Source organism: Salmo trutta, chromosome 23 (assembly GCF_901001165.1).
Source record: "Salmo trutta chromosome 23, fSalTru1.1, whole genome shotgun sequence".
NCBI lineage: Eukaryota > Metazoa > Chordata > Actinopteri > Salmoniformes > Salmonidae > Salmo > Salmo trutta.
This window is the reverse complement of record NC_042979.1, coordinates 8,954,448-8,978,675: the sequence shown is the minus strand read 5'-3', so window position 1 is coordinate 8,978,675 and position 24,228 is coordinate 8,954,448. Positions and strand designations below refer to the sequence as shown.

The window sequence follows — 24,228 nt, the reverse complement described above, 5'->3', positions numbered from 1 at the left end:
TTAGCTTTTTACCGAAAGGTTTTCAAGCAACGGGACTGTCTGTAGAAGAGCATATTTGCCACAAGACGATTAAAGTAGGTGTTGTGTGAAAATATTCTGTGAGTGAAAGTCGATCTGTACAGGCTCGACACGTTACAGTAGCCTAATGTATCATGATAGAATATTGGAGATCTGAGGAAAAAGATCAGACTGCACATGATTTGTGAAAGCATTTATTTATTTTACCTGTTTTTTTATATATTTTTTTAAACATTTTACATAGTTAAATCTAATGTACATACATATTAGGCCTAGTACATATGAGGGAGGGCAGGCAGAGATTGTTATAAAAGCTAATAGTGACTCTATTTTGTAAATACATAAGAACGTTACAAATTGAAGATACTAAAAACTCCCTAAAGGTCAAGGCTGAAGATGGATCTAGACAGTCAAGACACGTACGTTTCATTCTCTGTTCCAACACACTCGCATTGCATTCAGACACTGCATCCAGTATCAGATTAGTTAAATGTTCAGTACCAACTAAATTGGCCAGTATTTGTAAACCGAAAGACAATTAGTCTATTAAAACATGACATCCAAGCTGTTTATGACATCTAAGCTGTTTATGGCAAACATGAATTAGTAACATCTGAAAGCAACTGATATTAAAACAATGAAGCAGCAGGTTTTAAATAAATACTATTTATTGAAAATATTGCATGTTGTCGATTTTAAAATGTCCCATTTGCAACATAAGTGTATTTCTGATCTTACCGGGATGAAGAGACAAATACTGTTTAATCAAAAGACCAAATCATACTGAAGACAAGAACTGGTGGAAAGAAAATGGACGCTGTCTTGTGAAATTCGTGGCATGACGACCATTATAAAAAGCTAGTTCCCTCTTTATTAAACCTGACAATAATACCCAATTAAAACAGTCTGATGATGATCCCTGGCATATTATCTTAGCATGCATTCCTCCTGTGTTTTAAAGTACAGTCTCTGGTTTCTGTGTTTTAAAGTACAGTCTCTGGTTTCTGTGTTTTAAAGTACAGTCTCTGGTTTCTGTGTTTTAAAGTACAGTCTCTGGTTAAAAGGGGAGCAACCCCCATTGCACTCTGCTCTGTCTGAAAATCATGATTACACTAAAAATGAACAAGAAAATAAAACAGAACGAAAAAAAAAATATTCTAAAAACAAAATATGATCCTCAAAACTGGGTTGTTTGGCTTTTTAACATATTATCCCAGTGACAACGATAAGACTGGCAATATCAATACATCTTGGTCTTATGTCCCGCATGTGTTTACTATACTGTAGTGATACTGGTGGCATGGCTTGTGTTTGAGTTGTAAAAGAGAAGGGGTCTCTTGAGTCCGGAATGGGATGAAGAAGGATCAGACAGTTATGTCATAAAATCTCATGATTCTACAGGAAGTGTAATATCTGCACTGGGAGCCACATGGAACTCCCACTGATTAAAACACCTGGCTCCCTACTCTACTTCCTGGCCTCTTATGACATCATCTCTGACCAATCCTTCTCCATCTCACCTCAGACTGAGGAGTGGGGGAGGGTCTCTCCTGCTCAGACCCCCAGTTTGTTGGCTTGTGTCAGCACCACCTTGAGCACAGGCATGAAGGCAGACGTCTCGCTGAAGTTGCTGCTGCTCACTATGTGTGTGTGGATGTTGAGGCTCTCCACGTAGGATCGAGACTCGATGCACTGCACCATGTTGTGCAGGCCCCCTATGATGGCTGGGGAGAGCTAGAGGGAAACAGAGAGAGGCGAGAGAGAGAAAGCGTGAGAAAGAGAAATTGAGAGAGATGTAAGTGCACGTCTCAAAATTACATGCAACATTCTAACCCGGAATGTTTGAATTGTGACAACGCAATTGTTCCAACTCACTGTCTGCTCTCGTAGCTTGTCGTAGAGAGCCTCAAGGCGTTTGTTGGCGTCATCCAGCTTCCTCTTGGTTTGCTGTGGGGAGAGAAAAATATGATGAGACACGCATGTCAACAGCCCTAAGCTGAGGGAGTGTTTGAAGCGGAAGTGTGAACAATTTTACACTAATGACATAACACAAGGAAAAGTAGTTGTACGTGACGATGTATGAACTCCGTAGCTAATCTGACTCGATAGACACGCCGCACTCACAGGATCGGTGGCAGCAGCCAAGCACTTGTGGATGAGGCCCTCAAAGGTGTTTTTCAGGACCAGGTGCTCATCAGGGATGGGCTTCATAGTGATCTTCTCAGCAGGGATGGACTGCAGCGGCTGGAAGGTTAACCACAGCACATGGGTTTTAGACTACCTCTTAGGTATTGTTGTGGCGCTTTCTAAGTTGCAATTGTACCACGTTAAGAGCTTTGAGGCCATATTGCACTACCAGTAATGTAATCCACTAGCAATATGTTTCTCATAATTTCAATGAGGAATTGACCAATTTTATGTAGGACTAGACCAGCACCTGTATGACATCTCCAGTCGGGGCTCCGGGCGCTCCCTCCACACTTCCTCCACGCGTCTTCAGCATGCCAGGGTTCATGGGTGGGGAGGCCATCTGCTGCTGCATGCCCTGGTAGGGGGCCTGGTTCTGGGCCTGGCCTGGAGGCATGTAGGGGGGCTGCTGGGGGTCCCCGGCACCGAGGGGAGAAAAGATGGGGGCCGTGATGGGGGAAGGAGGCGTGTAGTTCTCTGGAACCTGCAACAGTGGAAAGAGCGTGAGTGTGTAATGTACACTGAACAAATATACTTCTCAAAAAAATAAAGGGAACACTTAAACAACACATCCTAGATCTGAATGAAAGAAATAATCTTATTAAATACTTTTTTCTTTACATAGTTGAATGTGCTGACAACAAAATCACACAAAAATAATCAATGGAAATCCAATTTATCAACCCATGGAGGTCTGGATTTGGAGTCACACTCAAAATTAAAGTGGAAAACCACACTATAGGCTGATCCAACTTTGATGTAATGTCCTTAAAACAAGTCAAAATGAGGCTCAGTAGTGTGTGTGGCCTCCACGTGCCTATATGACCTCCCTACAACGCCCGGGCATGCTCCTGATGAGGTGGCAGATGGTCTCCTGAGGGATCTCCTCCCAGACCTGGACTAAAGCATCCACCAACTCCTGGACAGTCTGTGGTGCAACGTGGCGTTGGTGGATGGAGCGAGACATGATGTCCCAGATGTGCTCAATTGGATTCAGGTCTGGGGAATGGGCGGGCCAGTCCATAGCATAAATGCCTTCCTCTTGCAGGAACTGCTGACACACTCCAGCCACATGAGGTCTAGCATTGTCTTACATTAGGAGGAACCCAGGGCCAACCGCACCAGCATATGGTCTCACAAGGGGTCTGAGGATCTCATCTCGGTACCTAATGGCAGTCAGGCTACCTCTGGCGAGCACATGGAGGGCTGTGCGGCCCCCCAAAGAAATGCCACCCCACACCATGACTGACCCACCGCCAAACCGGTCATGCTGGAGGATGTTGCAGGCAGCAGAACGTTCTCCACGGCGTCTCCAGACTCTGTCACGTCTGTCACGTGCTCAGTGTGAACCTGCTTTCATCTGTGAAGAGCACAGGGCGCCAGTGGCGAATTTGCCAATCTTGGTGTTCTCTGGCAAATGCCAAACGTCCTGCACGGTGTTGGGCTGTAAGCACAACCCCCACATGTGGACGTCGAGCCCTCATACCACCCTCATGGAGTCTGTTTCTGACCGTTTGAGCAGACACATGCACATTTGTGGCCTGCTGGAGGTCATTTTGCAGGGCTCTGGCAGTGCTTCTCCTCCTTGCACAAAGGCGGAGGTAGCGGTCCTGCTGCTGGGTTGTTGCCCTCCTACGGCCTCCTCCACGTCTCCTGATGTACTGGCCTGTCTCCTGGTAGCGCCTCCATGCTCTGAACACTACGCTGACAGACACAGCAAACCTTCTTGCCATAGCTCGCATTGATGTGCCATCCTGGATGAGCTGCACTACCTGAGCCACTTGTGTGGGTTGTAGACTCCGTCTCATGCTACCACTAGAGTGAAAGCACCGCCAGCATTCAAAGGTGACCAAAACATCAGCCAGGAAGCATAGGAACTGAGAAGTGGTCTGTGGTCCCCACCTGTAGAACCACTCCTTTATTGGGGGTTTCTTGCTAATTGCCTATAATTTCCACCTGTTGTCTATTCCATTTGCACAACAGCATGTGAAATTTATTGTCAATCAGTGTTGCTTCCTAAGTGGACAGTTTGATTTCACAGAAGTGTGATTGACTTGGAGTTACATTGTGTTGTTTAAGTGTTCCCTTTATTTTTTTGAGCAGTGTATATAAACACAACATTTAAAGTGTTGGTCCCATGTTTCATGAGCTGAAATCAAAAGATAGCAGAAATGTTCCACACGCACAAAATGCTTCCATCTCTCATATTTTGTGCACACATTTGTTTACATCCGTGTTAGTGAGGAATTTCTCCTTTGCCAAGATCAGGCAGAGCCCCACCTGTTTTGAGCCCCACATAAAAAAATATATATTTTTGTAGGTTCGATTACAGGCTGTAATAAAAAGAATATATACACATATAAAAATGTATTTACTTTTTTGCATGTTTGTCATTAATACGTGTCACATTAGTTTGCAAACTATGTAAATAAAAATGTATATCATTGAATTAATAAAGATGCATAAAAACTGTCTTTTTTTCGTTTTCTTGAGTAAGGCAGATCCAAAATGCAGCCTAGCTCAGTGCTTTCTGTGGTGGTGTGTACTATTCCCTTCACAGAACAGCGCAAACTGGATCTAACCAGAATAGACAGAGGTGGGAGACCCCAGTGCACAACTGAGCAAGAGGACAAGTACATTTGAGTGTCTAGTTTGAGAAACAGACGCCTCACAAGTCCTCAACTGGCAGCTTCATTAAATAGTACCTGCACAACACCAGTCTCAATGTCAACAGTGAAGAGGTGACTCTGGTATGCTGGCCTTCTAGGCAGAGTTCCTCTGTCCAGTGTCTGTGTTCTTTTGCCCATCTTTTATTTTTATTGTCCAGTCTGAGATATGGATTTTTCTTTGCGACTCTGTCTAGAAGGCCAGCATCCCGGAGTCGCCTCTTCACTGTTGACATTGAGACTGGTACTTTGCAGGTACTATTTAAAGAAGATGCCAGTTGAGGACTTGTGAGGCGTCCCTTCTGTGAAGGGAGTAGCACACAGTGTTGTACGAGATCTTCAGCTTATTGCATGGAATAGCCTTAATTTCTCACAACAAGAATAGACTTGACGAGTTTCAGAAGAAAGTTTTGTTTCTGGCCATTTTGAGCCTGTAATCAAACCCACAAATGCTGATCCTCTAGATACTCAACTAGTCTAAATAAGGCCAGTTTTATTGCTTCTTTAAATCAGGACAACCGTTTTCAGCTGTGCTAACATAATTACAAAAGGGATTTCTAATGATCAACTAGCCTTTTAAAATGATAAACTTGGATTAGCTAACACAACGTGCCATTGGAACACAGGATTGATGGTTGCTGATAATTGGCATCTGTAGGCCTATGTAGATTTTCCATTTAAATTATGTTTTTTTTTCAATGGCTCCTGTGTCCTGGAGAACTATAGAGCAAGGTTCAGTGACCACAGCATGACAATGTACAAGTGTAATTGATTGTGGGATGGGTCTCACCTTCTTCTTCTTTGGCACTCTGTTCAGGTTAGGCGGGTCGTTCCAGCCATTCTGAGGGCCTGTTGACAAACAGAAACCCATCACACACCCGCCTCTTCACTACAGTCTGGGTGCCACGGTCTCTGCACTCACACGTGCTACATTGTTAGCTAGCCTTGCTAACTCTAGCTGGGCAAGATAAACAACCAGAGATCGACTGGCACCTAGACTACTCACAGCGCAACACATTTCATACGGCATCAGCACGACAACGAGCAAAGAATATTTTTTTGTTGTTGTCATTTAGCAGACCATCTTATCCAGAGGTACTTACAGGTGCAATTAGGGCACATCAATATATTTTTCACCTAGTCGGCCCGGCGATTCGAACCAGCAACCTTTCGGTTCCTGGTCAAACGCTCTTAACCGCTAGGCTACCTGCCACGGTTAGATCATTTTCTTGCCATTTGAGCAAATGACCAAAACAGGTCTTTCAGGCTAAATGTATTGGTATTTGAGTGCAGCGTAGCCTGGGCTAACCCCTAAATATAATCACCATGATCCTCCTGCCTGCCATTTTCATCAGGATATTGCCTGCCCTAGATAGCCAAGCAAAGCTCCGAATCAAACCAATCTGACTAACTTACCAACCCAATCATTCCCGCTTACGCTCCTGCCCAGAGCGCCACACATCTAGGTCAACGAACTGACACTCATGTTTACCTTTCTAATCAACAGCTACGATGATAATGATTATGTCCTCGGTACTTCAGGTCTATGAGAAAGTTGATTATGTGATAGGCGCCCCGTTAAAATGAGCTGGTTTTAGAAATTGCTGCAGATTCTTTGATTGAACATTCACCTGAAAACAGAAGCGGCAATGCAGAAGCGGCAATGCATCACATTGTCGATCATCAGGGATATTGGCGAGCGCTTTTGATGGCTGATTGATTAAATTGATTAGTATGATCTGGTCAGGCCGGTGACGGTCATTTACAGGCAGTAATTGTATAAGGTAGCGGAGCGGTCTTTGAATTCACCTTCACCTTCCATGAAACAGGTAGTGTCTGGATTATATCCCTCTGTGGACGAAAACAAGACACTCTAGAACACTTCACCGAGCCAACAGAGCAGATGTGAGAGATAATAATGAAGTTGATAGCTAGGGAACTAATAACAGCATACTCGTGTGTCGTTAGTGAGTGTTACTGTACCTGTAAATGTTTACAACTAATAAAGTCCCATTTCATTTAACAATGCGCTAACGCTAATACCATTAACACCCCTCACACAATTTGGTCCCCCCCCAAAAAAAACAGACGTGACCCTGTTAATGAGGAACCACCATATTTCAGAGGAGTAACGGTGTCTCAGCTGAGAATTGCTACCTCCACTTTCCCCGCCCAGGGAGGGAGAGGTGCGAGAAAGAGGCTTGGAACAGCAGCAGCCGTTGACAAATCTGAAGGCCGTCTGTGCTCGGCTGCACTGTGCTCACTAAGCAGATAGCACGCACGCACACACACACACACACACACACACACACACACACACAGACTCCTGACTCCGCTATGCCCTTACAGTTGGACACCGTCTAAAACAGCTGCTTTCGGTCACTTACTCCATTCAGACCAGTTCAATATCCGCCATTAGCTTCCTATACTGTTCTCTGACCCTACACTTGACATTCCCTGTCCACATTTGGACCCGGCCATTCAAACAGAACTATGGCTATGTTCCAATACCCACGCTAGCACACCACTTTAGAATGCAGGTCGGATACACTGCTTCTTTCTGAGGGTTTATTGTAGTGTGGATCCTGGAACAGATCCAGTCACACCTGTTCTCCCAGAGGCCGGATCAGGCTGTGTACCTGAGGATCCGGTTGGTGGGAGCGGCGGCATGTACGAGGCAGGCGAACCCGGTCCGCCATGTTGGAAAGACGCTCCAGATGACAGCGGAGGAGGAGAGAAAGGAGGAGCGGAGGACACAGGCTGGCCCATGGAAGGAGGTGGGTAGAGGGGTTGTTGGGTGTATTGGGGCATGAAGCCTGGGGCTGGGGCTTGGGGTGAGGAGGAAGAGAAGGAGGGAGGAGGAGGAGGAGCAGAGTACTGGAGGGGTGAATAGATAGCTGGGCCACCAGTGCCACGGTTGTACTGGCTGGCCGGAGGGTAGGCTGGGGGTTCACAGGAGAGAGAACAGCATGCATTAGTCACGTTAAAAAGACTAACTGGAACAGTGCCCTCTGGGGTCCTTTAGCAGTAGTAACATGCATTCTAATTCTTAGCAGTTCAGGAAAAGCGAAACAGAAGCATTTCCTCTGTTAATAATTACAATAGGGGTAACGTTACAGACAAATGCTTCAACTTTGTTAGAACTTCATTCAAAAGTATGTAGGCGTTTATAGATAGACTAATCAGGCATGACAGATGTGTTATTCAGAACGGGACATCATGCAGAGAGAGAGAGTTAACAGCAAAACATTCTCATTCTCATTTAAGGGCGATATTTCAGGGTTAGAAACATGGCCATAGAAGGCTCAAGGCCGAGCTAATTAGCAAAGAACTTTCGAAAGAGAGAACACTAGGCAAACATTCAACACCAGAAAATGCTTGATGGTTTAAATTTAGAAAACGGGGCATGGAAGTCAGACTAACTGTATATAGAATACCCAAGGCTAGAATCTGTACCGCACCTCTGATTCAGAGGGGTTGGGTTAAATGCGGAAGACACATTTCAGTTGTACAACTGACTAGGTATCCCCCTTTTCCCATCTGTATGTGCGAAGCCACGATTAGCTCTTGAAGCTACACAGTGTATACTCCAAACCGGTTGGTGGCAGCAGACACTTCTAGGTGTTCAGGCTGCCATTTTCCTCCTACACGAAGAAGAGAGTACCTATAACCTGGAAGTGGTAGTGATGTTTGAGACACTTACGCTGGTACTGATGTGAGTACATGGGGGGGTATGCAGCAGACGAGGAGGCTGGGGGAGCAGCTGGCCCAGAGGGAGGCATCCCATACATGGGGGGTGTCGGCTGAACCTGCAATGATCGACAGGACAGACACAAAAGATGACATCACAGACTCAAGGGCTGCATTCCAAATGGCAGCCTAATCCCTATATATTGCACTATTCTTTAACAGAGCCTTATTCCCTGGCCTATAAAGTGCATTATATAAGGAATAAGCTTCCATTTGGGAAGCAGCCAGGATCATAACCACGACAAGGGCTGGGTTTCATTCCAGAGAGAATCTCCCCCTCTTCAGGTCTTGTTCACTCCCCTTCACAGAGCTTAAATTAACTGCCCAGTAATAAGCTCACTTTTAAAAGTTCATATTCTGTTAAGTCATATCCAAATACTGTTTTTGACTCTGTTTTTGTATTTATACTCATTTGTGGCCAAAGCATAAAATTGGAGGAGAAATAAAAGGGGAAAAAAACACTTCAAAAACCCACCTCAGACGTTCCAAAAATGTTGCTATTTCCTCATAGAACATGTCATCTCCCCAAGGAGGAAGAACTGGCCAATCAGTGGTCTAGAGCAGAATTATCTGGCCAATCAGCGGTCTACTTGCATGAATATTTTTTATGACCGATATATGCCCACACCATTGCAAATACATAAAAGCTGCATTTCAACATAATTACAATTAGTCGGGGGAAAAATATTTGACTCATATTGCAAGTAATTATAGGTAATATTTCATAGAAAAATCGGGAAACACTGGGCAGTTATATTCAAGACAACTAGATAGATGTACAAAATGGTGTAACACAAGAGCTGTGAGTGAATCAGAAACAAGAGACAAACAGGACTGAAGAAAGAGACAGAGCAGTTCTTCTTAAATCCTGGTCCTGGGGACACAAAGGGATGCACTTCATTGTTTTTGCAATACACACGTAATTTAGAAATCATCCAAGCTTGATGATGAGTTGATCATTTGAATTAGCTGTGTAGTACTAGGACAAAAACACAAACCCTTTGGGTCGCCAGGACCAGAATTAAGAAATACGGTTGGATCAGGTGTTCCACACGGACATGCATGACAAACCACACATGTATCCAGGGTGGGTTGGGGTATCAACAGGGTGACATGCATCCAGGGTGGGTTGGGCTATCAACAGGGTGACATGCATACTACAGCATCCACAGTAAGTGACCAGCTGGTGTGGGGACCATGGGAACAAGGGGTGGCGTCATGATGATATGACGCGCGTTGCAAGGAGCGTTGCAGAAAGCCGCCGCGCTGTCTGACGTACGACAACGGGGGTTGGAGCTGTGACTGTGGAGGTAAAGGGTCAGGTAGAGAGACAGACTAGGGTCATGCAGTAGTGGGGTGGGGGGGGGGGGGGGGGGGGGTCAGTGACCCTGAGGTGAGAGGTCAGGGGTACATGGCTGTGACCCTGAGGTGAGAGGTCAGGGGTACATGGCTGGGACCCTGAGGTGAGAGGTCAGGGGTACATGGCTGGGACCCTGTGCTTGGTATACGTGTCAGGTCTACGTCGTACCACAATAGCAAGAGAAGTGCGTAGAACCACAGCATGTCCAACAAGAAAAAACCTTAGTAACGAGACCATTGGAAAATCAATTCATTGGTTTAAATCCCATTTGAATCAATATAATTAATCAATTCATTGTCAACCGGCCAAACCAAAATGGGACGACAGTCAACCAGAGGAAAGATCAAAGAGGCGTATAAAACATCCAGGGAAAAGAGTTAGGAAGGAAAGCTACTGGTACCAACTACAGCAGGTAGTGACCGGCAAAGAAAGCAGGGAAAATATTTCAACAATGTGTGTTTATTTAGCTGCTAGAATTAGATTGAGGAGTTAGTCAAGATTGAGGAATATTGAACATAAGCCCAAAAAGCTGAAGCACAGTTGCTGGTGTGGTACACGTGTGTGTGTGTGTGTGGTCACAGCCATCGTCAGGGCTAGTGTGTGTGTGTGTGTGTGTACCTGGGGCTCTGTGGTGGCAGGGCCTAGATGAGGAGGAGGGACACTGGGGAGAGCTGTGGGAGTTTGGTTACTCCAGGAGGTAACTGTAGAGGCAGACCTCACCTGGAGAACACACACATACACACAGACCGCATGGTACACACACAGACCAATGATGAACACACAATGGAGGAGCCCCGACAAAAACAACCCCAGCTCAACACTAGAGGTCGACCAATTAAAATCGGAATGGCCGATTAATTAGGGCTGATTTCAAGTTTTCATAACAAATCGGTAATCTGCATTTTTGGACACCGATTGTGGCCGATTATTTTTTTTTTCCTTTATTTAACTAGGCAAGTCTGTGAAGAACACATTCTTATTTTCAATGACGGCTTAGGAACGGTGGGTTAACTGCTTTGTTCAGGGGCAGAACGACAGATTTTTACCTTGTCAGCTCAGGGATTCGATCTTGCAACCTTCCAGTTACTAGTCCAACGCTCTAACCACCTGCTTTACATTGCACTCCACGAGGAGCCTGCATGGCAGGCTGACTACCTGTTACGCGAGGGCAGCAAGAAGCCAAGGAAAGTTGCAAGCTAGCATTAAACTTATCTTATAAAAAAAACAATCAATCTTAACATAATCACTAGTTAACTACACATGATGATATTGATGATGATGATGATATTACTAGTTTATATAACGTGTCCTGTGTTGCATATAATCGATGTGGTGCCCGTTAATTTATCATTGAATCACAGCCTACTTTGCCAAAAGGGTGATGATTTAACAAGCGCATTCACGAAAAAAGCACTGTCGTTGCACCAATGTACCTAACTATAAACATCAATGCCTTTCTTTAAAATCAATACACAAGTATATATTTTTAAACCTGCATATTTAGTTAATATTGCCTACCAACATTACTTTCTTTTAACTAGGGAAATTGTGTCACTTCTCTTGCGTTCCATGCAAGCAGTCAGGGTATATGCAGCAGTTTGGGCCGCCTGGCTCGTTGCGAACTGTGTGAAGACCATTTATTCCTAACAAAGACCGTAATTAATTTGCCAGAATTTTACGTAATTATGACATAACATTGAAGGTTGGGCAATGTAACAGCAATATTTAGACTTAGGGATGCCACCCGTTAGTTAAATATGGAACGGTTCCGTATTTCACTGAAATAATAAACGTTTTGTTTTCGAAATGATCCTTTCCGGATTCGACCATATTAATGACCTAAGGCTTGTATTTCTGTGTGTTATTATTTATAATTAAGTCTATGATTTGATAGAGCAATCTGACTGAGCGGTGATAGGCAGCAGCAGGCTCGTAAGCATTCATTCAAACAGCACTTTCCTGCATTTTGCCAGCAGCTCTTCACTGTGCTTCAAGCATTGAGCTGTTTATGACTTCAAGCCTATCAACTCCCGAGATTAGGCTGGTGTAACCGATGTGAAATGGCTAGCTAGTTAGTGGTAGTGCGCGCTAATAGCGTTTCAATCGGTGACGTCACTCGCTCTGAGACCTTGAAGTAGTTGTTCCCCTTGCTCTGCTTTTGTGGAGTGATGGGTAACGATGCTTCGAGGGTGGCTGTTGTCGATGTGTTCCTGGTTCGAGCCCAGGTAGGGGCGAGGAGAGGGACGGAAGCTATACTGTTACACTGGCAATACTAAAGTGCCTGTAAGAATATCCAATAGTCAAAGGTTCATGTTAAAAGGAACCACCAGCTTTCATATGTTCTCATGTTCTGAGCAAGGAACTTAAACGTAAGCTTTTTTTACATGGCACATATTGCACTGTTACTTTCTTCTCCAACACTTTGTTTTGCATTATTTAAACCAAATTGAACATGTTTCATTATTTATTTGAGGCTAAAATGATTTTGATGCATTATATTAAGTTAAAATAAGTGTTCATTCAGTATTGTTGTAATTGTCATTATTACAAATAAATAAATAAATAAATATATATATATATTTTTTTTTTCTCCATTAAATTGGCCAAATAATCGGTATCGTCTTTTTTTGGGCCTCCAATAATCGGTATCGGCGTTAAAATCATAAACGGTCGACCTCTACTCAACACCATCAGAGTCAGCGGCCGTCGGCCACACAACATGTAGGAACAAGACCAAAAGGGCACCCAGAACAGCGTCAGAATCAAGAGAGGATCATCAACCACTTAGGGGCTAATGAGGAGGCTGTGTGAGTGACTGTCACTTACCGGCTGGTAATACTGTTGCGGTGCGGGGGCAGCGGCAGGCACCGGGGCTGGAGCGGGCTGCTGGGACACCATAGAAGGCTGGGCAGGGGTGAAGGGCTGCCTGGGCTGGGCAGCTGTGGGCTGAGGGGACGGGAGTTGGGGTTGGGCTACAGCAGGAGCCTGTTGACCCAGAGCTCTGCTGAGACGGTCACGCAGCTGCTGCACCGCAACCTGGCGGTGGAGGAAATACCGGCGAATTAGAAGAGGTAGAACGGACATTACGTTCCGGTTCTGAACGAGTAAGCCGAGGCAGATTGTGGGGAAAACGTATCGTGTGTATCATTGACCTGCTCTGTGTTCTGGGGCAGGTATGCGATGGCGTTGGTGAGGCTGCCCTGGGAGGCCAGCAGGCTGGCATACTGACTCATCCTCTCTCCCAGTAGAAGCCCCACAGCAGAGGGACCAGGCTCCTGGTTCTGCTCTACCGCCTTGCGGAGCACCACCACCTTCTCGACCAGGTCCTGCCGCGATACAAACATTACATAGAGTTAGACCCACACACACAACCATGTCTTGAGAGAGACGAAGGCAGCCACACACACACACACACACACAAACACAAAACGGTTGTACACACTCCACACACACCGGCGTACCTGCAGAGAGAGAGGGCAGTGTCTGTCCTGTGCTCTGGTCCAGCAGGTGACCAGTTTCTCCACGTTGCCAGCGCAGATGTAACACAGACAAGCCTGAGCCTGCAGCGTGCTGTCCTCAACAGCCTCCAGTCTGCAGCCCAGCAGGTCTACAGAGACAGCAGCACAGTTGGGTTCAAAATTCACATCGCTACTGGTTCACACGGCAGCAAACGCGACAGAAATGGAAAGAAACGTTGAAAGGGAAGGCCAGTGAGGGAGAGCGTGAAAGGCTAAGACACAGTAAAAGGCCCTGCATGGTCAATCCGTCGTCTGCATTGACCATGCAGTATTTACTGTGATCCGGCCTCTGTAGAAGTCAGGGCATTCATACTTCTTGCACTTCGCTGAGCAGAGCTGTTATGAAGGAAGTGAGCTGGTGTTTATACAGGACCTCCTGCCCCCAACCAATTATGTCAATGCGAAGCTATACGGAGCCCTCCGTAATGTTACAACATCTGAGAAACGCGCACGGCGATGCAGGAGCAAGCATAAATTGGCTTTAAGGGAGAGTGCGTGATAGAGGAAGTGTCAGTTCCTACCACACAGAGAGGAGAACTCCTCTGGCTGAGCGTAGGTCATGACTGCAGCCAGAGCCTCCTTCCAGTTCTGCAGCTCACAGGTCTGCAGCATGTCACGCCAGTCCCTCATCACCACCGCACTGATCAGCTGTTAATCAAAAAAACGACATCATCAATACCGTAGACCTCCCTCTGATCAGCTGCGAGAACTAATACGGCCATAACCAATACTGTCCACGTCCCTCTGCAGGAGGATACACTGACAGTAAACCAGTAGCAGAACAGTAGCCAATACCACAGATCAACCACTACCTGATCACATGACCATGACTGACATCATGGTGCTCGTTACCTCGATGATCTTGTCGCGACCAGTGCTGGGTTACCTTGGTGATCTTGCTGTGAGTCTTGGTGAAGTACTTCCTCTGTGTTTTCTCCAGAAGCTCCGCCCCTCCGGCGATGGCCAGGATGATGCTGTCAGCCATGCGGTTGTCATGGAGACAGAGGTCCACTGCGCCCTGGAAGTCCCCCGTCAGCAGGGCCTGGGTGATCAGGCCATCCACGCCTGACGGGACAAACCAACAACCGTTTGCTTTGTAAAACTTCCGACAAAAAAAAACAGCAGCACGCAGTCAACCTAAACTGTGAACGACTCCAAATAGAGATTCAGAGTGATATCAACGGATGTTTACCTTGACTGACGCGGAGTTTAATGCCCTCTGGGACTGGAGCTGGCGTCTCCCCTGGCAGGCTGGCCTCTGCCTCTACTGGTGGAGCAGCCTCCTGACAGACCAGAGAGGAGAGTTGATCAGTGTTATTTGACCGAGACCTTCACTGGAGTTTCAGTACAATTCCAACTACTGCGTAAATCTGCTGATGTCAACGGGAGATTTACTCGGAAGCATAACGACGCAAAACAATTGTTGTTCTGTACCGCTATACCATCTACTCCGAGCTTTACATATAACCATAAAACAGCAAAGGGAAACAAAATGAACAGGTGTGAGTCTACCCCAGAGAGGAAGAGGAAGTTGAAGGAAAATAGGGGGATAAAAGAAAATTGGGCGAGTTACTTATCGTTAGAGATGAGACACTATGTGAAAGCAATGTCACAACATAACCGGAGCAATATAATGACATAGCATCACCAATGTAATAGGTTTACAGTTTTAGCCATGAACAACGATAACGACAAAGCAATAACAGTACGATGTGCCACTCTCTTTCTCTGGGATGGACTGACGGGATGAGAAGAAGGTACCTCCTCCAGAGGAATCTCTTGGTCTACTGGCATCTCTTCCTGGGCGATGGCCTCAGCTCCAAGGGCCTCTGTCAGGTCTGCTTCTGCTGCCAATGGTTCCAGAGCTCCTGTCACTTCCAGTCCCACTGCTGGCTGGAGGTTTGCAGCAGCGATGACGTCAAAAAGATCTTCCACTTCTGGTTCCGGAGCAGGTGTGAGTTCCAGTTCCGTTGCTTGGAGGTTTGTAGCAGCGATGAGGTCAAATGGATCTTCCACTTCTGGTTCCGGAGCAGGTGTGAGTTCCAGTTCCGCTGCTTGGAGGTTTGCAGCAGCGATGAGGTCAAATGGATCTTCCGCTTCTGGTTCCGGAGCAGGTGTGAGTTCCAGTTCCGCTGCTTGGAGGTTTGTAGCAGCGATGAGGTCAAATGGATCTTCCGCTTCTGGTTCCGGAGCAGGTGTGAGTTCCAGTTCCGCTGCTTGGAGGTTTGTAGCAGCGATGAGGTCAAATGCATCTGCAGGCGGGAGTCCAGGGTCTGCTAGAGGCTGCAAGGTGGGGACAGGAGGAGACAGGTCCAGCTGGACTGCCGACTGCAGACTGGGCATTGTTGACGTCGGGTCGAAGCCAGGTACTGGCTGCAGGTTGGTGAGGTCGGATACAGCCTGTAAGTCCACCTGGTTGAACGCAGAAACAGGCTGTAAGTCAACTTGGTTGAACTGAAATACAGGCTGCGAGGCCACCGGGTCAAATTCTAATACATGCTGCAAAGCTACCTGGTCAAATTCAGATACAGGCAGTGAGTTCACTTGGTTGAACTCTGTTGGAGGCTGGAGGGTAAAGGAGGCAGTGGGATCAAACATGGGTGCTTGCTGCAGGTCAGCTGGGGGGGTCAGAGCTGGGGGGGCCAGAGCAGGGTCAGACTCTGGCAGGAGAGCAACGGGAGCAAGAAGCTGGGGTTCTGCGCTAAGGTCAAGAGTAAGGGCAGGCTCCGATTGGAGGACAGGCATAGGATCAGAAGCTGAAAGGTCACCGCTGGGTGGGGGGGCAAGCTCTGGCTGGGGTCCGGGTTGGAGGGCGGGCTCAAGCGGCGGTTCGGGGGTGGGCTCAACAGCAGCAGCCTCAGGCACGGGAGGAAGGACCTCAGGCTCCGTGTTGAGCTGGGGAGCGGGAAAGGGCACTACCTCTGGTTCTGGTCCAGCCTCAGGTTCAGGCTCAGAGGTGGGGGCAGGAGCAGGCTGCATACATTCATACAGCAGGAGGGGAAAGGAGTAGGAGAGGAGAGCCAGATTCACACAGAGTTCAGCAGATAGAGCCATTCAACTGAGAGTCGTAGATAAATTATCAATAGAATCACTGACATGTTGGAAACCCAACAATATTCATAAAATGTCATTGATTGTGTCCATTGAGCTATTAGTACCGTTACCGTTGAGCCCGGGTTAAGCAATGTCACAAAATATCCTTTCATTTTAGCAGTACAATAGCATTAAGAATTTGATGAGAAAATAGCATTGTCTTGCGGTTAAAAATATATATATATATGTACAATTGAAATATGTGAGGTGAAGTTCTCCAAATCATATTCAATGATGATCTATGACAAAAGTCAGGAAAGCAATTCAACAACTTTCAGCGCGTGAATAAGAAACGCATCCTTTTCTTACTTCAAATAAACAACTGTATTGTGAAACCTAGAGTTAGTCAAGTTGGACACTTTCCCAATGCCCCTACCACTTCCCTGTTTGAGCAATGAGACCAAAGCTACAGAGAGTGAATGAGCAGATATATTTGCTCTGCATTACCATCATCTTTACCGCATACTGAACCGTATTCAATGTTGTTCATCGAATTGTCACAAATAAGGAATTATGTTTCTTCCACACACACACACGAAGTCCTTACCTCCTCGGGCTGAATAGGTTCTCCCTCTAATGCTGCTGCAATCTGTGAACAAACAAACAACCGCAGCAGAATGAAACCAGGCTGACAGACAGCATTAGGACCAGACAGACAACAACAGACTGACAAGGCCTGAGGACATTCAGTGACGGTTCATTTCAAACCTCACCTTTGCTGCTAGCTCCTCCTTCTTGTATCCCAGAAGCTCCAGGTATTTTCCACGGGCGTCATTCTCAAAGTTCACCTGAAAACACAATTTAACATTGGTAGGAAAAGACCAGCAAGAAAAAAAACTTCTGTTTTAACAATACAAGTCCCTATCCTTACCTTCAGGAAGGACCAGACGGTCTTCTCAAACTCGTTCTGGGCAGAGTCCATCTTCTCCTGGCAGAAGTCAATGAAGCTGCCTGCAGCCAGTGTGGCCTGCAGCTGGGCAGAGCGCTCCAGGAAGGTCGTCTCCGTAATCACCTGACTAATGTGAACCACATGGGCCGTGGGCTGCTGAGGCTGCTGGGGGTTGGGCTTGATGTTCTCCAACGACACCAGCTTACCACCAAACTGGATTGGGGGGGGGGGGGGGGGGGGGGGGGGGGGGGGGGGAGAGAAGTGAGCTTATTAGCACCATTTCAACATAGATAGAATATCTATAGTGAGAGAGACGGGAACCAGCAGCAAAGAGTTGCCAGGAGGAGAGATGATAGTGCTGAGTGACACACTGTACATCATACCAACATGAATACGACTTGACAAACATAGCAAAGAGATGAAGGCAGAGAAGATAGTGACTCACAGCGAAGGAGGCCCCCACTGGCCTGCGGATCCACTTGGGGGGCTTTTTGAGGGGGGTGATGGTGGTGGAGGCGGGCGAGGGCTGGGAAAGCTGCAGGGGGGGCAGGGTCTGTCCCATCCCAAACGGGTCCATATTGCCAAATGACGTGCTGATCTAGAACATAGACATGCCACAGAGCGGCAAAATTAACAATTTTTTTTTTTTTTTACAGATTATGTATTCATTCATATCAAGTGTCTCCAATGATGGGCTAAAATTGAAGCGAGTTTCGACTCCAAATCTCAGAATTCGTTGGAACCGCGAATGTAACCCTAAACAACCAACACGGAGGCCAGTTTCCAACCTCAGCAGTGTTCATATGTGAAACTGTTTACCCACCGTGTCTGCCTGTGTCTGGCTGCTGCCCCCCATGATGGAGTAGATGCTGATGTGTCCGTCGAAGGCTGCAGCCGACAGCACCGCTGGGTTCCTGGGACACCACTGGATGTCAAAGCACCACTGGGTACTGGTAGGCAGCTCATACAGCACCTGGAGGTAAAACGGCAGACGTGTAACCAGAAAGGCATTCCTGTCTCCGTAATGATAATTATTAGCAGTGTACTGTAGTTTGTAGTTAGGGACCGTGCTAAGAATAGCACAGAGACAACGGCTCTGTGTATGCGAGACCACACACACTCACCTCGGCAGTGTTGGGGTTCCAGCAGAGGATTCTGTTGTCTTTTCCGCAGCTCAGTAGCAGCTCAGGGTCCGCCAGGCTCCAGGCGATGGCCAGGACACCCCTGACGAACACACACACCCCCCCCCCCAGCAGATTTAATTAGCATAATGTAATCCGATCACATTCGATCTAATGAACACTTGCAATTAGTTCTGACATGTCTTGGGTGTGCCGTTCTTTTGTCAGCCGTCACACCAGATTAGCGTGTTCTGATCACTCCTCTGATAGCAGTCATCCCCATCTCCCAGAGACCTCTAGTAACCAAGAACAAATTCATACCGTAGCCACATTCCTACGTGGTTCTCTCACAAAGTTCAGCCTCAACGGCTGAACATGATTCCATTCAATACAAAAGTGTGGACCATGACAGTCAGTGTTTTGACATGACTTTTTCCCCAGACCGGATACCAGATTCATTTGAAGTCGTAATTTACCGTGTGTGGTTCTCCAGGACTTTGAGAGGGGAGGTGGCAAACCGCAGGTCCCAGATCTGGATCACTGGCATCCTGTCATCCTCCGAGGCCAGCACCAGCTGAGTAGCTACCTCAGGGTTCCACTCTAGCCCAGAGCAGTGCATCTGAACACACACAAGTTATCTATTAATTGACTTATTATAATGAATGTGTGGTTCTCTCTCTGCCCATCTGTCACGTGGTGTTAATACTATGTTTGTACCAAGGGTTGGAATCGGTTCAGGGAACAGAACCGAAAACCAGAAAATAATTGTATGATTTGAGGAACAGAACCCGAACCGAAAGTGATCTATACTGTTCCGGAACAGAACCGTTCATTTAAAAGCAATGTTCCGGGCATTTTTTTTCAGTTTCACAAAAATCACAACAAAGTGCCTACACAAAGCCCTCACTGTCACAGAAATGAATTCCAATCTTTGCCGGTGTCTGCACGTGTAGGCCACCTGCCCTCTGAAGCATAGGTTACTGTAGCCTACTTACGACATTGCAAGCGTAATTCAGAAATTAGGGAGAGGTGTTTAATTAGAGAAAAAAAAATAACACTTCTGGAAAATAATTTGTTCCAACCCCTGGTTTGTACTAATGTCAAAAGCCTCAGACCTAGTCAGTTGCCAATCCTGTCTGTCTGTCTGTCTGTCTGTCTGTCTGTCTGTCCCCCCCAAAAAGTGACGAGCTTTTAAGTGAAGGAGCTAGGAATACTTCCCACCCACCCCCCAACAGTTTGCAGAAAGCTGCAGGCCCGGGAGAGGACTTTTAAACTGGAGATGAAAGTGACAGACTAAGCCTTTAACAGCAGACAGACACGCATAGAGAGTACCATCTGTTGTGATCACAAATTACAGACTGAGGCTTTAACAGCAGACCAGACACGGACAAACGTGTGTTACTAGGTACCTTGTTTCTGGGTACATAAGTGGCAGACTGAGCCCTAAACAGCAGACGTGCTTTCCGGTACGTACCCTGTTGCTGTGGTCGCTGACTTTGATGATTAGGTCATTCTTGCGGAGGTCCCAGATAGAGGCGCGGCCGCTGGGGCTGGCCGAGGCCAGGATGTGTTGGACCTGCCTGTTCCACGCCACACAGCTGATGTCCTCTAGAGGCTGAAATAAACACTTAAAATGTTCCTCATCTATCAAATTACCTGGGTGCTGGATCCTCGTAGACTAGATAACCTATGAACATTTTTAAGGAAAGCACTCCAAAAAAAAAGGTACAAATGTCAATACTTTCTTAGTTAACCATGCAGAGACATGTTTTGGTGCCATGGGTCTTACCTGAGTTTTAGGGCCTGGTGTCATCGGGGAGCCAAAGTTGTTCAGGTCCCAGATGTAGATCTCTGATTCATTACCTCCTGAAGCCACCAGGTTGGTCTGGGGAAGGGGAGACGGAAGTAATGCATTATCATCACTAGCTAACATGGTGGTGACAATGTAAGTACAGTAACAAACACAACGAGATACACTTGACAAAGTTGGTGGAACAGTCAACAAAGGTCAGTAGACCAAAACGTTAGTATTCCAATAAAACAAAAGAAGATCTCAAGTGAGTTGAGCAGTATCTCAACGTGCATATTATGCACAGAACAGTATAATGCCAAAGCGGTTAGTGAGAGCATAGTTACAGTTAGTTCGGTGTACCTACCTGGAAGGAGTTGACGTCAAGGGCTCTGACTGGCCCGCTGTGTTTGTTACTCTGAGCGATGACAACGTCACTGTGTCCAGCGATGATCTTGGCCGGGTCGTAAAGGATGACGTCGCCGTTCTCTCCCCCTGCGATGAGCACTCCAGACGGGAGACCCTGTGCATCCATGCCGTGGGGACCCCACGCCAGCTTGTGGTATCTGATTGGGTGTGATAAGAGCAGTCTGAGCTATGACGTATGTTTTCTAAACCTACCCAAGAGTTGACTTGCTCTGATGCTGTTGTACCCTTGTCAGAACCCTTCACCACTCCTTGTTGATTGACTATACTTGTTTGTTCCAGTAACTTGAGTTTTAACCACTACAGTTTTCACAACTACTATTCCCTGCCTGGGTTTACCATACTACCTGAGATATCTGAAGAAATATAATTTACTAAGAATCCTGTTGAAAGAATGGGGGCTCCCGAGTGGCGCAGCGGTCTAAGGCGCTGCATCTTTTGGGGCGGCAGGTAGCCTAGTGATTAGAGCCTTGGACTAGTTACCGAAAGGTTGCAAGATCGAATCCCCGAGCTGACAAGGTAAAAAAAAAAAGTTGTTCTGCCCCTGAACAAGGCAGTTAACCCACTGTTCCTAGGCCTAGGCCGTTATTGAAAATAAGAATTTGTTCTTAACTGACTTGCCTAGTTAAATAAAACATAAAACTGGGTTTGGGTTACGGCTAGTGCTAGGGTTTCCCTACCTGTGAGAGGAGGAGTATGCTCCGCGGAGCTTCATGTCCAGAGAAGGCTCAGCCAGGTCCAGCTCAAAGATCTCCAGAGAGGCGGAGGTACTGAAGGAGGCATCCAGCTGCTGGGCTGACGTACCTGGACACAGAGACGGACAGGTGAGACAGACAGGTAGACACACTAACGGGACAGCTGTACAAACAACAAATATTCAACGAGTCAGTTTTCAAGGATATTCAAAAACTTTTGTAGCTCATGATGAGACTATGACTCCAACGTAGAGAGGAGAATAGCTGCTCCTGCAGCTCAACTCTTTCTGAAATTCATCTGGGGAATTGACACATCACCCCTGTCAGTGCAACATGTACAGTTGGGGGTCTTGAATTATGGGGTCCCTTGATGATAAGCCAAAAAGAATGTCTAAAATAAATAACACAAATACTGAGCTATATTGTATGCAAAGACATTCTGGGAAATTATAATATTTGATACCAAAAAATTGCTCAGAGAAATTGATTTTGTGTAACAAGTAATAATGGGAAGAAAAAATAATAATAAATAGGGTTAAAAATGATTGGATCCCGTTTTCAATATTCCTGCACCCTCCCCTTACGAGGATAACGACACTGAGCCTTTTTATAAAATGTTTTATGAGACCGGAGAACACAGTGGGAGGGATCTTAGACCATTCCTCAACACGGAATCTTTCCAGATCTTTGATATCCTTTGTCTGTGCTTATGGACTGGCCTCTTCAATTCAAACCACAGGTTTTCAATCGAGTTTAAGCCCGGAGACCGAGATGGCCATTGAAAAATGTTGATTTTGTTGTGTGCTTAGGGTATTGTCTTGCTGGAAGATTCACGTGAGGCCAAGTTTCAGCCTTCTGGCAGAGGCAACCAGGTGTTTGGCTAAAATGTCCTGGTACTTGGTCAAGTTCATGATGCCGTTGACCTTAACAAAGGCACCAGGACCAGTGGAAGCAAAATAACCCCATAATATCAAAGATCCTTCACCATATTTTACAGTTGGGATTAGGTATTTTCTGCATTGCTCTTTCAAAGTCAAACACCGCTGGTGTGCGTGGCCAAATACCTTTTTTTTTTTTACGACTATTGCACCGATTCCAATCCAAGTGCCAATGCCGTTTAGCAAACTCCAGGCAGTGCTATGGTCGGATGACATGAAAATAGAGCTCTTTGGCCACGCACACGAACGGCCAGTTTGGCCTTCAAAAGAACGCATATGCAGAAAATACCTACTTCCCTCTGTCAAATATGTCCGAGATTCTCAGTGAAGTGTACAAAACAGGAAAACATACCTGCTGCCAGGTACACAGGATGGTGCTGTGCTGGGCTCCAGCTCTGGATGGCCGTGCGGTTGATCTCTTTGAGCTTCATTCTGATGGGGAGAAAACAACCCAAGCAAGAATTAATCAAGCTTCTAGCACACAGAAACAATGGATCACAATAGATAATGAAATGGTCCTAAAAATAGTTACCCTTCTTCATCTACGGTCACTTTATACAGAACGTCTGATAATCAACGTGCAGAAATACAGAATAAGGGGACTGGATATGGTGGATCTGAACTGGGTATAGATTTATATGGCTGTAAATAGGGTAGGTAGGGCAAAGGTGCATTCAAATGAAAGACATTTTGAATGGATTTCGTGTAGTTACCGTTCCATTTTTACTGAATAGATAGCCAAGTCACACAAAAGGAACTTTCCATTCAAAGGAGATGACACAGACAAGTTGTTTGTGCAGTAAAGTAACCTACATTTTTCGCTGGTACGCTAGCTAAAAGAAGCCGCAAAGCTAATGCTAAAAATGCGTCGGTACCTTTCAAGGAGACTATGGTTCTGATAGTAGCACTAGATTCGTAAGAAAAGGAAACCGACAGCTGCAAATCAATGGTTTATGTCCTAACACAATGAACTCAGTAGCTAGCTAACTAGTACAGTTAGAGTAATATGTGAGCTAGAAACTAGCAACATGGCTAGAAGAGCTAAGCGAAATACTGTCCAACAGGGTCACACATCTAGCTAATCCAAAAAGTGCTTACCTTCTCAGTTCCGTTCGCTCTTATAACACATACATACACAGTCGATATGCGACAAAAAAAAACGTTGATCACTCGTGCAAGTTCCCTTTTCTTAATGTGCAAGACTTAACAAGCCGACAGCTCTCCGCTGCAGATTGCACATTCAATGAAATTCCACGTCCGCACTGGTCTTCGGCTCCATCAACGTGGCACAATAATCTCCTCCTCCATCAGGCACTTCCGGTGAACGGCTTGAACGTCGTACATACGGCCTACGTACAGCACATACATGTACTCAATTCATTGCAGCCCTACTGTACATGTTATTTGTAGCGAACACAAATTGTTTGCATACTTCATTAGAGTGCACCCTCTGCCGTAAGTGTCATTATAGGATATACATTGACATTTTAAAACCCATTCCATTTTGTTGCATCAGGCAAAATGTCAACCGCTGAATAAAGTGAGTAAATCCCTCAGCATCATTGTAATGGACTCTTAATTCTCTCATTGCACAGTATTGGGTATCCAAGCTTTGGTCCTGACCACTCAACTTCATGCTACCATGGTTTAGCTATTCTAGTAAAACAACCAGGTTAATCAATTTCCCTACATGCATTTCAATCGCGTTCGTGTAACCTTCACCTTCAAAATGTCATTTCAATGTTCTATTGCCAAGACGTGAGACACCACACATATTT

At 46.1% G+C, this 24,228-nt stretch overlaps 1 protein-coding gene across 7 annotated transcripts; it reads right to left on the bottom strand.

Annotated features, from left to right (window-relative positions):
- Positions 1–199: 199 nt before the first annotated feature.
- sec31a (SEC31 homolog A, COPII coat complex component) lies at positions 200–23,764 on the bottom strand. 7 transcript variants are annotated; one of them, XM_029708736.1, is made up of 30 exons: positions 23,549–23,764; positions 22,803–22,882; positions 21,498–21,621; positions 20,759–20,957; positions 20,392–20,487; positions 20,077–20,217; positions 19,079–19,221; positions 18,606–18,705; positions 18,305–18,454; positions 17,927–18,079; positions 17,464–17,694; positions 17,306–17,380; positions 17,140–17,181; positions 16,011–16,472; positions 15,261–15,911; positions 14,692–14,782; positions 14,386–14,564; positions 14,021–14,147; positions 13,443–13,588; positions 13,134–13,307; positions 12,808–13,017; positions 10,600–10,701; positions 8,575–8,680; positions 7,511–7,813; positions 6,681–6,722; positions 5,662–5,720; positions 2,456–2,689; positions 2,143–2,262; positions 1,894–1,965; positions 200–1,752 (listed from the first exon to the last, which is right to left on the bottom strand). In XM_029708736.1, exons 2-30 carry the CDS (start codon positions 22,879–22,881, stop codon positions 1,573–1,575), a joined length of 4,791 nt encoding a protein of 1,596 aa, XP_029564596.1. In that variant the 5' UTR covers position 22,882; positions 23,549–23,764; the 3' UTR covers positions 200–1,572. The 7 variants fall into 7 exon arrangements, with proteins under 7 accessions (XP_029564596.1, XP_029564600.1, XP_029564598.1 ...); XM_029708740.1 differs by having other exon boundaries at positions 16,419–16,472; positions 23,549–23,763; XM_029708738.1 differs by lacking the exon at positions 10,600–10,701.
- Between the last annotated feature and the right edge of the window lie 464 nt (positions 23,765–24,228).

Coding starts and splice junctions, on each gene's coding strand:
- sec31a (XM_029708736.1), bottom strand. CDS start 22,881: ATGAAGCTCAAAGAGATCAACCGCACGGCCATCCAGAGCTGGAGCCCA. Junction 18,455..18,605: donor GGAACCCCAACACTGCCGAG/GTGAGTGTGTGT, acceptor TTTTACCTCCAG/GTGCTGTATGAGCTGCCTAC. Junction 13,308..13,442: donor ACTGCCCTCTCTCTCTGCAG/GTACGCCGGTGT, acceptor GTATCGCGGCAG/GACCTGGTCGAGAAGGTGGT.